Source organism: Caloenas nicobarica, chromosome 5, assembly GCF_036013445.1.
Source record: "Caloenas nicobarica isolate bCalNic1 chromosome 5, bCalNic1.hap1, whole genome shotgun sequence".
In the NCBI taxonomy this organism is placed as follows: Eukaryota; Metazoa; Chordata; class Aves; order Columbiformes; family Columbidae; genus Caloenas; species Caloenas nicobarica.
In genome coordinates this window covers 34,735,548-34,753,621 of record NC_088249.1, presented here as the reverse complement: position 1 = coordinate 34,753,621, position 18,074 = coordinate 34,735,548, and the positions used below count along the sequence as shown (strand labels likewise).

The following is an 18,074-nucleotide window of genomic DNA, read 5'->3' as shown; positions in this document are numbered from 1 at the left end:
AGTGGGGAAGACAACAGCTATGGGAATGACGCTATCACGAAAAGGGTTCCAACTCAGTCTACAACAACCTAGCGAACAGGTTTCAACGCTGCCTCTGAAGGACCCCCCCCAGATCCGACCCGCCCCCCTCCCGGGCTCGGGGCCCCCGCACGCCCGCCGCGACACCCGCCCCCACCGTTTCTCCCCGGGCTTCTGGGAAACCCAAGGTTTAAGCTCAGTTATCTGCGTGCCACTTAACCCGCTGCCGGCACACGCTCGCTAAAAGCGACCCACCCTTTACCGATGCTGTTCCCGCTATTTCGTCCTCAGCGGCGCGCCTCCCGCTCCCGGGCGGCCGAGCGCCTCGGAGTGCGCAGGCACCGGCGCCAGGGCAGGGCGGCCCCCCAGGACACCGCCGCCGCCGTGCCCTGTGTCCCGGTGGCAGTCTAACCGGGCTCAGAGACCGACTCTACCTTTCCGTGACCCGGCTGCCCGCTGCTCGGCGCTGCCCGGCCCGGCCCCGCCGCGCCGCACAGACACGGGCACGGCAGCACCACGGCACCGGGCCCGGCGCAGCCCGGCTATCCGCAGGGGGGAGGGAGGAGAGGGACGCTGCCCATACAGCATTTCTCTGTGTCAGGACGGAGAAGACAGGCCTCAGTGGGTGAGCTGGCCGCTCAGGCTTCGTCAGCAAGTGAGAGCTCGATTATATTTGCATCCCTGGGAACGGCTAAGAAGAACGCGAACACTGTCACCCCCGTCCCGACGATGGTACCTCCCCAATTGACAGCGAATCTTGTAGTTCTCGCGAGAGTTCGGCGAGTTGGTCGTCATGGGAACGGCGGCGGTTGTGCTGCCTCCCGCGCTGCCCGCCCCGCCGCGGTAAGGACGGCCCGGCCGGGCTGGCCCGGCGGTGCAGGCCCAGCGCCCCCGCGGGGTCCGTGGTTTCCCGCTCGGTTCTGTGGGCGGGCGAGGGGCGGTGTCGCCGCCTCGGGGCCCGGTTCGGGGCCTCCGCCCCCCTGTGCCGCGCCCGGGAGCTCCCGCCGCTGCTGGGGCTGCGCCACCTGCCCTTCGTGCGGGTGGTGAACGGTGTGAACGGGCCTCTGCGGTGAATGAGCCCGAGGTTCATCAGTTGAAATGAGCGAATTAATACAAACTGCGCTTTTTCTTTTCTGCCTGCTCCGTTATGCTGTGTCATGATGTGTTGGGCCTCTGTACGTGACCCAGTTTGTCCTATTTGTTGTGCTGAAATAAGAAGTTGAATTCTCTTGGGCACTCTGAAATTAATTACCAGTGCATGTCACATGCTCAGGTATCTAATTCCTGTGAATTCACGCAGTTCTTGCAGAGAACCAAGCATTTCTGTTGTTAAAACTGAATTGGGACTGGGAATGTGATTATTTGGATCTGGGAACTCCTCTCATTTAGAACTACTGAATATAAAAAGCTTTTGGCTGCTGTATTTAATATGTTCAAGATGTCTATAAAATGCCCTAATTATTTTGTGGATGCCAACCTTGCCAGTCCTTGTATTTTGCAGGGGGGTTGGACTAGATGGCCTTTGAAGGTCCCTTCCAATCCAAACTATTCTATGCTTCTTATGTTTATAAAAAAAGAAAAAAAAAAAAGAGCCATGACATTTCCTTCGTTGCGATATTACTTTTAAGATTTAAGCCATTTGAAGTTTCTTTGACAGTAGACGCGTTTGAACGCTTTGGTTGGCTTAATGATGTAAATATATATTTGTACATGTATTAAAAAGTGTTTACTTGAGTGGCAAGCTAGTGTATACAGGAAAGGCCTCTCAACATTGTGTTGCTAGGAAGGATTTGAAGCTTGATAAGTCTACATCTGAAATGTGACTGGGCTTGTGTTGCTTTATTATGAAACTGATAGTTTGGAAGGTTGTTGGTGTGGGTTTTTTTTTTTTTTTTTTCCTGATTTTAGGTCACAATGGATAATACAAGGGGGAGCTTGGATAGAATTTCAAGGCCTGCATCTAGCTCAATAGCTTATCCTAGCGGTATATCTTTAAATACATCTATGGAGTTATTAACACCAGAGCCATGTTTACCAAAGGTAATTATTTTCATCTTTAGCGGGTTGAAAACTCTGTGCCTAATTCTTTTTAGAATGCTAAAGAAATACGATTCTGTGTTTTTAGCTTCATATAGAGTTCTGGGCTCTGCAGGTGTGCTAAGGGGTTACATGAAAGTTCATGAATGTGGGCTGCTCCTTATGCATGCATGGAATTATGTTTAATTTCATTTTTCTGAATATGTGTTACTTTTATATTTGCCACAAAAAGGGCTATTCAGCACTACAACCTGGAAAACTTGGTTGTCTTCCTCTTTGTATTGAATCAGATTATTAAATAAATTCAATTTTAAGCAAAAAACATTTGAAATTCTGTCAGTAATGTGTAGACACACAGATATAGGCTGTTGATGAGTGAGCCAGTATGTGCATAATTTCACTTCCATCCCATTTGTGCTTTTAAATTTAAGTTGGAATGAAAATTATTTTGCTTATTAGAAGAATACATTTGAGCAATCCTCACAAGTTGAATTTTTGACTACAAGGCTCTCTTGGGATATGTTTGAATCAAGTTTAAAAAAACCAAAAGCATAGTATTCCAAGAAATATGTCAGCTCCAGGGATTCAACAAAGTCCATCAGAAGTAGGCGTTCGACCATCCTCTGAGAAAATTAATATTAACTTAATTTTGGGAATGGGATATGTGATATAGTTCTTGGGATGTAGGAACTGGGAGCTGAGAATTAGAGATCTAGATTGATTTGTTTAGATTAGTCCAGTTGTATTGTACCTCTGTTCACCTGCCTGTAGAATGGGATCATACTTAGATGCTTCACAGAAGTATTAAAATATTTTTTAATAGGTTGACAGGTATTAAGGTTGACATCAGGTAACTCTGAATCCAAGTTCTGACCTAAACATCACTGGCTATTGCATGAAAATTGCGGTCTCTTGAGACCGGTGAGTTAAGCATAAGCGTTTCAGCCCTTCAAAGACTATAAAAAACTCTATAGTATGGGCGAGTGATTGGGATGCGACCTGGTGCAGAGCACCCACAGTGTCAGGAAGTGGATGAGGCTGTTGTACACACAGACTCAGCTGGTTGGCTGTACCCTCTGCTGCAGCAGAAGTGGCATAAACCCCTGGAATCATTTCCTAGCCTGGAAGTCCCAAATCTGGCAGTCTGTGGAACAGTGAGCTTGAGAATCAATGTGATATCCAAGAAACAGGACTCTTATCAGATCTAAAAATGGTGATTTTATTTAAGAAGTACTCTGCAGTCTTGTATAGAATCATTGTTAGCCTTTGTGATAGTATATGATTGTTGTGATTATCTTTTTCTCCCCCCAAAGATGTCTATTTTTATGGTAGTAATTAATTTGCATTTCATAGGATGATTCACCTGTCAGTTTGGCTGCTAGTTATCAAAGAGACAGTCTAGAAGACAGCTGTCCAGAAGAAAACAAAGGTGATGACAGAGAAAAATCTGATATCAAGGAAGTAAGAACAGATCAGCAAACCACAAAGGAGAGTTTGACCTTCTTTCTTCAGAAGTGTATACTGAATCCCAATGAGTTCTCAGCTGTGGGATTGACTAAAACTCGCTTGTGTTGTGGCTACACCGAATATCATGTTTGTATAGTTTGGGTAAAATTTTATTGGTGGAGAGAAAAGAGGATGCAAATAGGTAAAATTCTAGAAAAGAAGGAGGTGTCAAAATTCATCCTTTCACTTCTTTTCACTATTTTGAATCCGTCTTTCAAAGAAACGCGTTATCACTGCCATTACCACTACAACATATGTCTCATGGCTTCTAAGCTGTGATGTGCGCCTTGGTGATGACCTAAATGTTCAAGAGAAACCATCTGCACGTGTTTCATGGACCATGTTAGAAAGCGTTTTCAGGGAGCTGTTTTTACCAAGCTTTTCACAGAGATCCTGATCGTTTTCACAGAGATTCATGATCACTTTTTATCCTAATACTGGCCTATCACTCCAAAAAAAGTTGAAATTATGGTTGTAAGTTATACTATCTAACAACTGAACAATGCTAATACTAATAGCATACTTTAAATATAAATATGCAAAATCTCATTTTAATGAAAGCACTTGTAGAAGTGCTTCAGATGGCATTCTTTTGGCATTCTATAAATGGTAATAAATTAGCTTTCTAGAGCTTCTGGCTATTTAAAAATAGAGAAGCAAAGGCCAGTATGTAAAGTGGGAAATTTGGGTACCTTCTTCATGACAGAATTGGAGTCAAAAGAAATCGCTTGATTCCTGCTCCCGTGTTCAACATGAACCCTGATGTACTAGTAGGTATCATTGTTTAAAGAGTAAGCACTGCAGAGGCTCCGTGGTGACCCCTAACTGATAATAATGTATTTTGATCTCTTAATTGTTAACATTTCATACAGTATCTTTAAAGTTTATTTCACATCTATTGTGAAAGGCTTTTTCCTGTGTTTTTCAGGATTTATGTCTAGTTCAGATTCTGGAGATGAGAGCACTGAAACACAGACTTCAAAATTCTGTGAACCTTCCCAAGGGAAACTAAGTCTTGCAAAAGCAGGTATTGCTTTTCAGGTGTATAGAGTAAACAGTGCAATAAAACCTTTCCTTCTTTCCCCCCACTCTTTCTCCCCCTGATGATGTGGTGGTGTGTGTTTTTTTGGTTTGTGGTGGGTTTTTTTGTTTGGTTGTTTTTTGTTTTTTTTTTTTTTTTTTTTCTTTTTTAACTTGAAATGCTTCAGGCTAACAATTTAAAATACATTCTACAGCAAACTCTTCCAACTTGGAATATTCTGAAGAAACAGATGTAGATCCTCAGATTCAAGCAGCTATAAAGAAAATGAATAAACTTGACACAATACTGGCAAAAAAACATTTTAAGGAGAGAGCAATTAAAAAACAAGGCAAAGAAATAAGGGCAAAGCTCTGGGAGGAACTTAAGGTTAGAAGCATTCTGCTTATTTTATAAATAGTGTATCTTAGAGTACTGTCTTGCAGAATTATAGTATTTCACAGACTTTTTTTTATTAAATAACTCACAGTTGGCTGATTAAAGTGAATAAATGGATCTTAAAAAGTAACTTTGAATAAATTTTAATATCTATTGGCTAGGCAGGCTTTGAAAGAAGGCTGTGGTCCTTAAAAATGGATATGACCAATATCCAAATGCACAGCTGTCTTGGTGTGGTTTACTAGCACAGTCTTATGGTTGAACTCACTACTTGCAGGTGTGAAAAGGCATGACAAGAGGTAATGTCTGTGAACCCAGATCTAAAAAATGCCTATTCTGCTCTAGTGTGACTGTTCATAGACCCATCTATTTCAGTATTGTCTGTTATTGAGGAAATCAGTGATGCCACCAAAGACGGCCTAAGAAAGCTACAGCACAAATTCCTTCACATTATGCCTATCCTGGTCTCTAGCAGTTAAATGTCACTTGAAGCCTTGAAACATGAGAGTATTTCCTCTGAGGTTAAGCATTGTACAATTTACATGAATACAAATGTCAGTTGCAAGAAAGTAATGATTGCATTTGGTTTGGCTGCATCTCATAATTTAACTTAATTTGGATTCAGAACCATATGTACATTACAGAACTTCTTTGTCTTGTGAAATGTGTCTCCATGTAAGAGACAATATGTAATGGAGGCTTTAAAGTTCCACCATGCCTTCGTCATAACTTAGGAGATGTTCAGGTAGCCTCAAGAAGAAAATAAAGCAGTAAGTAAACATTGCCACTGAGCATGGAATTTTTAATAGTGTCTGAAGTTCATTAGACCTGATAAGCAGACAACGTATTTTGCTTTAAAGTATTTACTTTAGAGTAAATATATACATGTATCTGAGTATTCATGCTGTATTTCTTTTGAGTAGTTTATCGGAGCCACTGGAAGTCATGAGGAGATAGAAAACACAAAACTTTTTTTAACTTTGATCTCATCGTGGCAGGATACTGCTGGTAAGTGATGAAGAGTAGTAAATACCCTGATGTAATTATCCTGTATTTTGATTAATATTAATGTTTTTGTTGGTTACTATAAAAATAAAGCTTTCATACCTTTACAATAAGATATTATTTGCATGTAAAAATACATAAAGGGACTATTTGAAAAATAATCTGAAATAAGTTTTGCATTATCATGAATGTAGAAGTTGTACTTTAACATTACTTTTGTTTATAGAAACTGTATTTTTTGAAAAAACTGGCTACTCTAGAGGGGTAGAAATGCAGGATAAGTAAAGCTAGCTTTTTTTGAGTTGATGGCGAATGCAGATGACTTCAGAAATGATGCATGGCTGATAACGCAGGTACATTAAAGTAATGATAGCAGGTATAGGGAAAACAAAGAGTGAAAACCTGCTGAAAAACTTGGATGTCTTTACCATTTTGGAACATCTTGGCAAGGAACTCAAAATTGCTTTGGTAAACGAACAAAATGATGAAGCTGCTTATGTGTGGTTACTGGTGGTCTTAGTGAGAGAGTTCCCCAGGCTGGTATACCCAGTGTAGGAAAGGCAGGCAGTTAAAAAATATGAGGCATAAAAATGTTACTTAGAAGCTCCAGGGATGTGGGCCTGTCCACATGTGTATCTTGGAGAAAATTTTTGTGTGGGAATGGGAGAGAGTTAGAAGGAAACAAAGGCAATGCTGTGGTAAGGATGTCATAATAGGATAGGTCCAGAGTGGGGGAAATCCTGAGCCTTTTTAGAAATTGTTAACAAAAGAACTGAAGGAATGGGACCAAGTTATGATACTGAGTTATATGTTGGAAAACAATACAGGAGGAGGCGTGCACAACCTAGGTCTTGCAAGATGGTACAAAAAGGAGTATGGGTCAATTACATCAAATTCGATACTGATTATGTTACATTTAATTCACTTCTAAAAGAATTTCAGATTCTGAATGTGAGAGAGAATTTGAGCAAAAGGGATCGCACAGAGTGTGATTCTATGGAAAAGGCACAAATATGAAATACGACCTTGGCTCTTTCAGTCAGGTTTTTCCTGAGAGTTCTAGGGAAGAAAATTTAGGCTAGATGGCAGTTTTAAAAAGTGAAACTATGTTAAAGACATGGTAGCAGACTATTCTCAGGAAGAAAAGACTAGGAAGTCTAATAAGATAACTTCTGAGTTTCATCATGATATGACAATGAAGACAAAAGTAGTCAAGGTGAAAATAAACACACTGGCAAGAATGAACATTTGCATTTTAGTCTTTTAATAAATAGCACTTCCATCTTAAGAAGCATTTAAAACAACAGATTTTATAGCTGCATTAAAAGTAGATAAATAACTAATGAAGGATATAGTTCTTGAACAGGAAAAGGTAAATGAATAGTTAATGATACAGAGAAATGTAGAACGTGATACATAACCAAAAAATACTATGATCAAAATTACAGTGAACACCAGTAAAGTAAAACTATAGGTAGAATAGGGAAGGAAAAATTAAAAAAAACTATTTAGAAATGTTTTCTCTACTGAATCAGAAGGACACAATTCTGTTGGAATTCTAAAGCAAATGGTTGATATTGTGAAGTATTGGTTTTGTTAAAGAATGCACAGAGGATGTGCATGCTCTCAGGGACCTGAAAAAAGAAAATATTTGGTATTTTAAAATGTCATTTTTCTTTCTGTGGCTAGATTCTCACCGGGGTGACACTGGAAGAAACTGTAGGCATCCTGCTCACGATGTCTTTATTGAGGGGGGCAGAGGGAACAAAACCAGACTGAATTTGTCAAGATATACCGTGTCAAAACTGCTCAGGAGTGTGGTGTGTTTTGTTGTTTTTTTTTTTTTTTTAAATTCTATTTGAATACTCTATCTCAGTGCTGAGTTCTCAGAGATATGTCAATCATCTGTACATTTTGTATCCTGTCTCTCATCTGTATACCTTGGTTGAAAGGAAACAGAATTGTGGTGCATCCCATCTTTTTTCTTGTTGGGGAGAGAACAAGGATTTGAGGTCTGAATGGTTATTTCTGAGCAAAAATCTCAGCTTGAATGTTGGAAGTACGTGCATGATAATGGTGGCAATGTGTGGTTAAAACATTTCAACAAAACTTATTATTACAAGGTAACCTGCTTTTATTTCTATGCTAAAGTTTGGTTTATCATACTAAGGGAAGAACACAGAATTTCATATGGGTGATATTTTAAAAGTCTCCAGTAGATGTCAGGATATAGTAAGCAACCAGTAGGCCAGCAAGACTGCATGGCTTCAATTCCTCTTATTTCAAAGGTAACGCCTTGCTGTAGGGGTCATGTGCATTAGATGGGGTCTGGTGTGCTGTACTGGTAAAACTCTGTATAGTTTAGATTGATGTTTTTCCTCCAGCTTGATCTTTATCTGGAACTCTCTGTGACATGCTAGTACCTTACTTTTCAGGTCTTATTTATTTAAATGAGTGCCCCAATAGCTGCCCCAGTTGATAGTGAAATGGAATGCAGTTCATATATTTTGCTTTTCAGAGCTTGAATTTGCTAAAGAGCTTTATTAGCTAAATTATATTGGAAAGGTATTTTGTTATGGCTTTTAATGTGGCTGTGAAATCACACACAATTTCTGGGTACAAAATCATTAAGTAACTTACATGTCCCAGCCTCTCAGGCACAAAAAAACCTCTGATACACTCACGGTAGAAATGGAGATCAGGAGCTAATTAAATGGCCTTAAATTCATTCCCCTGTGCTCTGTGTAACAAAATCATACTTTCAGTTGAGTCCATTAAACTTCATTATTCCAGGCTGTTCGTTTTTTCATTGTGGAAAAACACATTTTTCATATGTGATATATATGATTCTTTGCAATACGAGTCCTTTTCTGTAAGTGCTAAGTGTATATACTGTGAGTTAATGTTCCACTTGTACTTCTACTTGATGTATATCAATACTATGACGGTTTTTTTCTTTGAGTAAATGAAACAATTCTCACATGCTAGGATGTTTGAACACTTTTATTCTAGACTATACCCTTGACCTAAGCCACTTGGCAATCTAATAATTCATGCACAGGCAGACACCAGCTATGAAAACCTGGACACTTTATTCCCATTCAAAGTTCTAGATGACTTGCCACATGGTGTCTGCAGAGACTTTTGAACCTTAAGGCCTGGGGCTGTATCTTCTAGAATGTAATCATTTGTCCCATATGGGCAGTAGTTATTAAAGACAAAACTAAAGCCCTCTGAAATAGCATAATTATTCACGAGACACACCTTACACTTTCCCCTCTTCTTTATATGTTGAGAAATATGGTAGTTATGTAATTCATCCAAGTAAATAACTTTCATGTATGAAATCTTATAGTACGATACACATGAAACTAGATTTTCTTTAAATACATTCTAATTAAATTTTACTGAAAAAATTCCTTGCAGTTCCCTCCCATGCTAAAGAAGATGAAATATGTACTTCAGTATTTCACAAACAAATTAATCCAGAAGTTTATGATTGCCATAAAACCCAACGTAATCAGGGTAAGGTCTATTAATTCTGTTGTTGGTATTTCTAGATATGGCGAAACAACATGTACCATAGGTGGGTATTGCAGACTTGCAATTTTGTGGCTAGGCCGATGAAATCAGAGAGAACAAGGTTGCTTAGTGGAATGGCGACAGCTCTTATTTTTTAACAATGATAAAAGAGAATAATTTTGTTTGTGACTTACCTAAAACATTTTACTCAACACACTGAGAAAATTTTTACTGCTGGATTTATAAAACTTTTTTATTTCGTTACAAAATGGCGAGATGTATAACTGATTAATTGCAAAACGTATCATTGGTTCTTCATAAAAATTCTACAAAAAACTTGCCTTTGCTGTTATTCTAAGGTACTGTAACTTTCATTAATAGGCTTATAGTCAAGAAACCATCTAAAAATGAAGAGTGGTGCTGTATGCAGTTTCAACTGTTCTGTAATTTTTTTGTTTTCAGGAGGAATTGTATGGATGTCGTGACAAACCTAAATCTTCAGACACCTAATTTTATATTTTGTTATGCTGATTATTGTAAGGGTGCATTGCTTTTATGGATTAAGTACTTTCTGGCAAAAATCAAACCTCTGTGCTGATTCTTTTAGACATCACCTGTTTATGTGCACTGTATAGAGGTTTCAAATGCTGGTAGTAGTGTAGTGTGTCCGACACTTCAAAATAAATGGAATTGTGCTTTTGTGCCTCTGTCCTTTCCCTATTTGAAATTCAAATTTGTATGGTTGAGTAACTTCTCACATGTGTTGTGACATAAGAAGAGTAGCTCCAGCTGCCCTTGCTGTCAGCTGCAATTGTTTATTTCTTTGTCATCTACCATTCTATGTAAACAGAAGGAATCTGTCTTCCTGGTGACTGGCTGAGAAGGACATAATAAATGTGTGTTCCTCAAAGTTGAACCATTGATGGCAGCAGAATCTCTGCGCTTTTTAGAATGTGGCTATGTTTAAAATTGTAAACCTGGACCTCAGCTCCCTTATTTTATAATTTGTCGTAGTCCACCAATACGTGACCTTGACTTTCTGTTATTAAGTGTTTCTTCACACTAGGTTGGAGCGGTGTGGTGCTTTTGATTTGTGTCTTCCTACCATGGGTCTTCATTCCTCCCTTAAAATGAAGCTTGGACCTCAGCTTCCACCTTTACAATTTCTGAGTTGTGCTGCAGAGTCCTTGAATAGCAATGGCAGGATTCACTGCCAGTACTCAGGACTGCAGTGACTTCTGAAGCTCCCAGTACAGGCATGGTCGGGAGCTGCTGGTGCCTGCAGGCTTTTGAGATGTTCTACATTCTCCCAGTTTGAGAATGCATGAAATAGAGATCACTTACAACTTAAGAGCAATGAATTACCTAAATGGCATTTACTGTTTCTGCTCAAGGTTTTTGATATGGTTTCTGAATAGCTAAGACTTATTGTTTTGGTTGCTTTTGGATTTCTGGGTAACAGTTGTTTTAAAGGCAGACCCTGACCAAGAGGAGCTTAACTTGTGAAGAAGAGTGTATGGAGTTATATAATATTACTTTAGCAGTCTCATCAAGATTTGTACCAAATCTACCAAAACTTGTATGCAAAATTTGTTGAGCTGCAGTCTCTATTTTACTTACCCATGGAAATCTTCAGTGTGTTCTTTGTCTCAGTGATCCATGTCTGTCCCTTCTTTACTTGAATGTGCAGAGATGTTCTGTATGATAGCTCCCTCTCAAAAATGCTTATTTTGCAGATAGAGAATGATGCAGCTTAAAAGTAATGGTTCATATATGTTGCATGTTACGCTAGTGTTTGGTGTTTTGCTCATTTCAGGATACAACTTGTCATGTTTATGTTGCTTCATAAATTCTTATATGGTCCAGTTCCTTCATAGATTCAAGATGTTACCTGGTAATGTTAAAGATAGTTTGGGATGCTTTCAGTAAACAGTTGTGCATTTGAACCATGACAGGGTTTTTTTTTTCTTTTTCCAACACCTCAGTCCTTTAAGGTTTATTTGCAATTTGAGGGTAAGTCTGATTGATAAGAATGTTGCAGAGTTGTTTGTCCATAGTGTGTAAAAGGCTGCATGGTATTTGTTTCATATTTTTTGGAATTTCCTTTGAAGGTACTCACTTAGAGTTATTTCCGTGTAAACTTCCACAGGCTGTCTTCTATCATCTCACATGTTAAATTGGAGTTTTTTGTAGGCAGAGGCCACCCATTTTTCAAATCTCTACTTTCAGAAAAGCAAAAAGTACAATGCCTACTTTTGAAGTAGTTTTTGAGACTTAGAAGTTGCTTGTATTTGCTTAGGCTTGTTATTTAATGTGATAGATATTTGCTCTTCATAAAGCAACTGCTGTTTTTAAACTGGTAAAAGTATCTTAAAACCTGAATATGTGCCCATTTTTGTATGATGGATAGAAACCCATTGTTGAAAAAAGCGTACGTGTGATACCGTCAGAATATCATGTGGCTGTTTAATAGCTTTACAGCTCTATGGCAAGTTTTATTTTTAAACAAAATTTGTTTTATAAGCTGTGTTATAATGATATCAACTATATCATCTGTTCTTCAGCTGTTTTATTTTAAAAAATGTACTTGATATGTCTCCAAATAGTTCTGTGGTTTTTCAAAAAAATTATTGTCTGGTTTTGTACTGATGGTAAAACTGAAACAGTGATAGGGTTTGAAGGAATGCCGTGGCTTTAAAGCCGCCATGTTTAACATTTTTGAGGTCAGATATCCAGAAGTATTTTAGTCTTCGCAACATTGATTGATCTCATATAATAAAAGCTGAAAAATGAGATCAGATTTTGACAATAGTTATGTTTTAAATATAGCAATGTAATTTATATAAATAAATGAAAACAGCATTTAAAAAGTTTGGCTATCCACTTTATATGTTTAGTAAAGATTTAAAGGGGATTGCTGTTACTACAGCTCTCATTCAATCAGAAAAGGAATGATAATAACTCAGCACTTTTATTCTTCAAACTTCAGATTATCCAAGGGAATTAGAAACAAAAAAATTTCTTAATCAAGCAGAAAAAATGCATAGCAAAAGTAAAAGCAACCAGGATTTCATAAAAAAAAACATTGAGGTAAGCATTAAAGCATAACATTATTAACATTTTGTTAAATGGTAAGTAAAAATAGTATATAAGTACTTCTGGAGACAGTTGATTTTTTTATCAGGAACATTAAAAGCTAATTAGACATAAATTAAAAAATCTTACTGTTAAATGTGTTGTTTATGGCAGAATACTGTATAAGATAGTTCTCATCTTGGATGCTCATATTGAAAGGGATAATACTGCTTCTACATGTTTGCTAAAGAGTACTGGAAACGGAATTGTTCTGTTTGTGCGTGGATGTAGCTTGTTTTGAGGGCAAATATTTCTTAAGACTTTCTTTAAATGCGTTTACTATTAAGTTAAAGGAACGTGTTTTTATGTATAGATAAGGAGTAGGTATGCAGGTTGTTCATGTATAGCCTGCATGGGACCCTTATTTACAGAAGACTGCTTTCTGTCAGAAAACAGATGCCTTGATTTTTCATGCTTTTTTTTTTTTTCCCTGTGAAGACATAGCTATAAAGATTTTTCATTCAATAAAAAACATCTGCCTCCCTTCCCTCAGTGTGTCAAAGACTGTTATAAGATTATGAATTTATTATATATAGGCTGCTAGACTTTTCTGTCAGAGCAATAATTTGTATTATGGCAATAAGCAAGATTTGGATGTAAATTTCACAGAGTTTAAAAACTGTTTTGATTCTGTTTGAGGTAATGGAGTTCTAAAGTTTTTTTTTTTCTTTTTGTAAATATTTCAGCTAGCAAATGATTCAGGAAACCAGATTGTTATGCTTGAGGGAGAAAGGAAAAGGCTAATTGAACTATTGAAAGATACAGAAGATGGCATTGAATTGCAAGGTCTTGAGGTATGGTAACTTTAATTTGTACTGTGCTGTTGTATTTGGTTTATTTTTACAGTAAATCTGAATTTGATTTTGTTTTAGTGCTACCATGAGCAAGCTACTGAGACATGAGAAAAAAGCTGGACAAATCCAATTGGCTTTGTTTCCAACACCGAGCTTGCAGATTGACTTATTTATCTGTGTAAAATACTCGTCAGTCAGTGATATTGCACAGAGATGTTTGACTCCGCTGACATAGTTTAGCATTAAAAAAATGCAGTGGAAGGCTCTTTGGTCTAATGTTGATCTACTGCTTAGGAGAACTGATTTTTATTGTACTTTTAATTCCTTCCATATTAGAAGAACAAAGCTAAAGCTCACTGGATCATTTATTAATTTATATTTGTCTGTGCATTTAAGAAAAGGTTCAAGTTATTCTATTAGATATGCTTCTAACAGGTTTGGCGTTACAATCTGACATAAGGGTGACAAAATGTTTAGCTGAAACAATTCTTCATCCAGCCTTGGAACAGGAAGAAACTGTAGGGAGAGGGTTTTATGATTTTTGGTTTTTTGCTGTATTGTTTTACTCCTCTTGTTGGAAAGGTTGGTGTTGGTTAACAATACTGTCTCTTCTGTTCTTTCCTGGTCAAGGCCATCTTTCCATTTGAGGACATGGTCCTTCATTTGATAAACATCAGCATTTAAAGATAGGAAGATGTTTTAAACAGCCTTCTGTCAGTAAGCATCATTGCTTTCAGGCCTAGAGAATAGTGGTGCTTTTTTTTTTTTTTAAGAATTTATTATTTTACTGATTGCAAAAGTCTTTTCTCACAATATGTAGTTATTGGGTTTTTATTTGAAGCTAGTGTACTTCACAAAATTTAGAGGCATTTATGCAGAAGAGCTAATGCAAATGCATTGTGCAAATGCAATGTGTACTTTTTTTTTTCTTTTTCACCAATTCTCAAGGTATTAAGGCAATGGAAAAGTACAATATTTACCCAGTTTTTGTATTTGGCACATTTCACTATCATGTGGGCCTGATAGAGATTTTACTAGTTATATCAGATATTAAATAGATCACCACACAGGACATGTGTTGCTGTATGTTCTTGAAACAATGAACAAGACTGGAAATAGTAATTTGTAGTCTAGCCTGTACTAGATAATCTCTTTAAAGAAAACAGCTCCTAAATCTACTGTCAAAATAGAATAAAAGAGAGGATAATACTTAAGTTACTGAAACCTGTCTAGTCTGGAGATGGAGTCTTCCTCTCATTTCAATTATATTGTGGGTGAGGCATTTCCTGTGGCTGCCTTGTAACAATGATCACGAGGAAATTATCAGCTAATGAGTAATCTAGACTGCTTCAAGCTGGCCCAGGTAACTGTCCAGCCAATGACCACTTTCGTCTTATTTCATTCTGTCTTTTTAAAAGCCGGTGAAGCTACATTGGCTAAAGTAAATGTTTTGGAGGTTATCAATCAAGGCGGAGCTGGCAATGCTGTATGAATTCCTTTGTATAATGTAATGAAGATTAGATAACTTCATTTGACTTGTACTACTAAATATGTCAAATGTACAAACAGCACTTCTCACTTTTTAGAAAAAGGGTTTTATGAGTATTTAAAGTATTTTAAAAGTACATATTCATGCTAATTGTCAAAGCTGCAGGGGTATAATTTGTTTCAGATGTTCCACAGTAATAAGTACTGACTGTGCTGTTATACAAGTGTTGTTCTGAGTTAACAGACAGGAAACATTGACAGGACAGTAGCTTATTTTCCAAGCAAAGTCATCTTGAAAACAAAAAAGAGAATGTGTGAGTCCATTTAACCCTGGAGCAAAGCAACTACTGGAGCAATTTGGATATTTGGAGCATGGGATATGAGAGCATGGTGTATAGACACCGAACTGCAGCTAATGAGCCCAGTTGCAGCTTAACTGACTCCTAGAGAGTATTTTCTGTGTGTTTGCACTGTGCTCTTCGATGTCGCATTAGGGATGGTTAGCGTGGCACAAGTGTAGTACCACATTGCACACTTGTGTTGTGATGGTCACTTCCACAAAGCTGGCAAGCTTGTAGAGATATTTCTGAGTTACTCTTCTGGAGTCAGGTCATATCTGGTCAGGCTTACCAATTGTGTCATCATACTTGATGAGAGGAGAGCAGTGGATGTTGTCTACCGTGACTTCAGCAAGGCTTTTGACACTGTCTCTCACAACATCCTCATAGGAAGTGCGGGTAGGATGAGTGGACAGTGAGATGGCTTGAGAACTGGCCGGATGGCAGAGCTCAGAGGGTTGTGATCAATGGTGCAGAGTCTGTTTGAAGGCCTGTAGTTAGTGGGGCTCCCCAGGGGTCAGTACTGGATCCAGTCCTGTTCACCCTATTCATCAATGACCTGGATGAAGAGACTGAGTGCACCCTCAGCAAGTTTGCTGGTAGTACCAAACTGGGAGGAGTGGTTCATACAGCAGAAGGCTGTGGTGCCATTCAGTGAGACCTGGACAGGCTGGAGGACTTGACAGAGAACAACCTGACGAAGTTCAACAAGGACAAGTGTAGGGTCCTGCACCTGGGGAGGAATAACCCCAGGCACCAGTATGGGTTAGGGGTGGACCTGCTGGAGGGCAGTACTGCAGAGAAGAACTTGAGACTCCTGGTGGACTACAGGTTGACCATGAGCCAGCAGTATTCCCGTGTGGCGAAGGCGGCAAATGGTACTTGGGGTGCATCAGGAAAAGTGTGACCAGCAGGTCAAGGGAGGTTCTCCTCCCACTCTACTCTGCCCTGGTGAGGCCACATCTGGGTTACTATGTCCAGTTCTGAAACAAGGAATTACTGGAGGGTGTCCAGCACAGGGCTACAGAGATGATTAGGGGTCTGGAGCATCTTTCTTATGAGGAAAGACTTGAGAGAGCTGGGTCTATTCAGCTTGGAGAAGATTGAGAGTGGATCTCATCAATGCTTATAAATATCTTAAAGGCAAGTGTCAAGAGGATGGGACCAGATTCCTTTCAGTGGTGCCCAATGACAGGATGAGGGGCAACGGGCACAGATTGAAACATAGGAGGTTCATCTAAACAGGAGGAGAAACTTCTTTACTTTGAGGGTGACAAAGCACTGGACAGGCTGCCCAGAGAGGTTGTGGAGTCTCCTTCTCTGGAGACATTCAGAACCCACCTGGACACATTCCTGTGCGATCTGCTCTGGGTGAACCTGCTTTAGCAGGTGGGTTGGACTAGATGATTTCCAGAGGTTCCTTCCAACCCCAACTATTCTGTGATTTTGAGATTTGGCTACAGGTGGTTTCTGCCATAGCATCAACCATTCATTCCAAGTCAGGTTTTGGTCAGACTTTCTTTTCACTCCTTATTGTATGGAAAGCGGTTGTCCTTTTATACATAGCTGCTGATTGTATTTCCTTCTTTGACTTGCAGAGGAGTCTGTTGCTCCCACTTCATTCAGAGGATGATAGAGAGTAGTGTAGTAAGTTCCACTTTACTTGGACTTCTAATGTGCTGCTGTGCAGGTGTGATTGAGTGTGTCCCAGAATAAATGTCTCTCTGCATTTGCTGCCAGGCTTTGAGATGCAAGTTCATTGGGGGAGTTTGATAAGAAGTATTAAGTGTAGTTGAGAATGTCTCATTTTTATGCCTTTTGACTTGCATTTGTCTTTTTAAAAGAAAAAAATACCTTTCTGTTTCAAGTTTGCTATATGGTCAACTCTCTATACAGTTCCTTGGACTTAAGCTGTAATAAGGCGTCTCCACAATAAGCGTGCAAACAAGGAGTGCTGAGATCCAAGGCATAACAGACGTGATTTAGGATGATGTTGAGGACAATTCTAGTGCAGTTTGAGGGCTGTGCTTTTCCACTTCAGTATCTGTGTGGAAAATGTGAGCTTACAGCATGTTCTCTGTGTTTGCTGTCTTAGGACTGGTAGATCTGTGTCTGCCAGACACTTTCCTCTTCATCTCTTTCCTCTGCACTATCTTGCCAAGGAGCACAACACTCCTAAAATTGATTTTCATGTCAGTGGCATCATGAAGTGATGCTTACTGTGCAGCACTGGACAGCAAGAATCTTTATGTAAGTTAGACCATGTCAAGAAATTATCCCTTTGAAAGGGAGCTGGGACGCTTATATTGATCAAATACAGAAACCACAACAAGTGAAGAGCTTGCATTGATGGCAGGGAGCTGTGATTGGCATGGCATGGCATGAGTCTCTTTTAAAGGTTTGACTAGCTTGGTTAAGAGGCTATAAAGTGAGATGCATCAGTACGGAAAAGGGATTAGCTGTCCAAAGTGCTTCTCTTAGGCATAAAGAGAACTTTATCAAGGCAGCTGTATAACTTTCAGAAGAGTGGATGGGGAACCTGGGAGCTGGATGATTGCTCTTTGGCCAGCTGGCATGGAGGTGAATCATCTGGCTTCAAGCAATTTTATTTCAGGGCTTCTGAGTGGCTAGTCAGTGATGACACAAGCTTTTGACTTTTATAGGAATAAGTAAAATAACAGCAGAAGTCTGTTTAGGTTAACACAACACCTCTTTTGCTATTACATTTTAACAATGCATATAGATGCATGTGCTTTCTAAAAATAAAATGAAATATATATTTTTAAGTCCATTTGAGTCACTGCTTGGTTATAT

The 18,074-nt window shown here is 38.9% G+C and overlaps 1 protein-coding gene across 4 annotated transcripts in view; it reads left to right on the top strand.

The window, feature by feature from the left end:
• Positions 1 to 803: 803 nt before the first annotated feature.
• The window catches only part of FSIP1 (fibrous sheath interacting protein 1), an 83,390-nt gene continuing 66,119 nt past the window's right edge, over positions 804 to 18,074 (top strand). For 2 of the 4 annotated variants that reach the window (XM_065636571.1, XM_065636570.1), the window contains exons 1-7: positions 1,950 to 2,058; positions 4,490 to 4,588; positions 4,797 to 4,969; positions 5,902 to 5,986; positions 9,410 to 9,508; positions 12,495 to 12,595; positions 13,327 to 13,434. In XM_065636571.1, the coding sequence (XP_065492643.1) occupies positions 2,046 to 2,058; positions 4,490 to 4,588; positions 4,797 to 4,969; positions 5,902 to 5,986; positions 9,410 to 9,508; positions 12,495 to 12,595; positions 13,327 to 13,434 (678 nt within the window). In that variant the 5' untranslated portion in view covers positions 1,950 to 2,045. Of the gene's footprint in view, positions 862 to 1,926; positions 2,059 to 3,408; positions 3,485 to 4,489; positions 4,589 to 4,796; positions 4,970 to 5,901; positions 5,987 to 9,409; positions 9,509 to 12,494; positions 12,596 to 13,326; positions 13,435 to 18,074 lie in introns of those variants that run through there. The other 2 variants (XM_065636574.1, XM_065636573.1) reach the window with 2 other exon arrangements.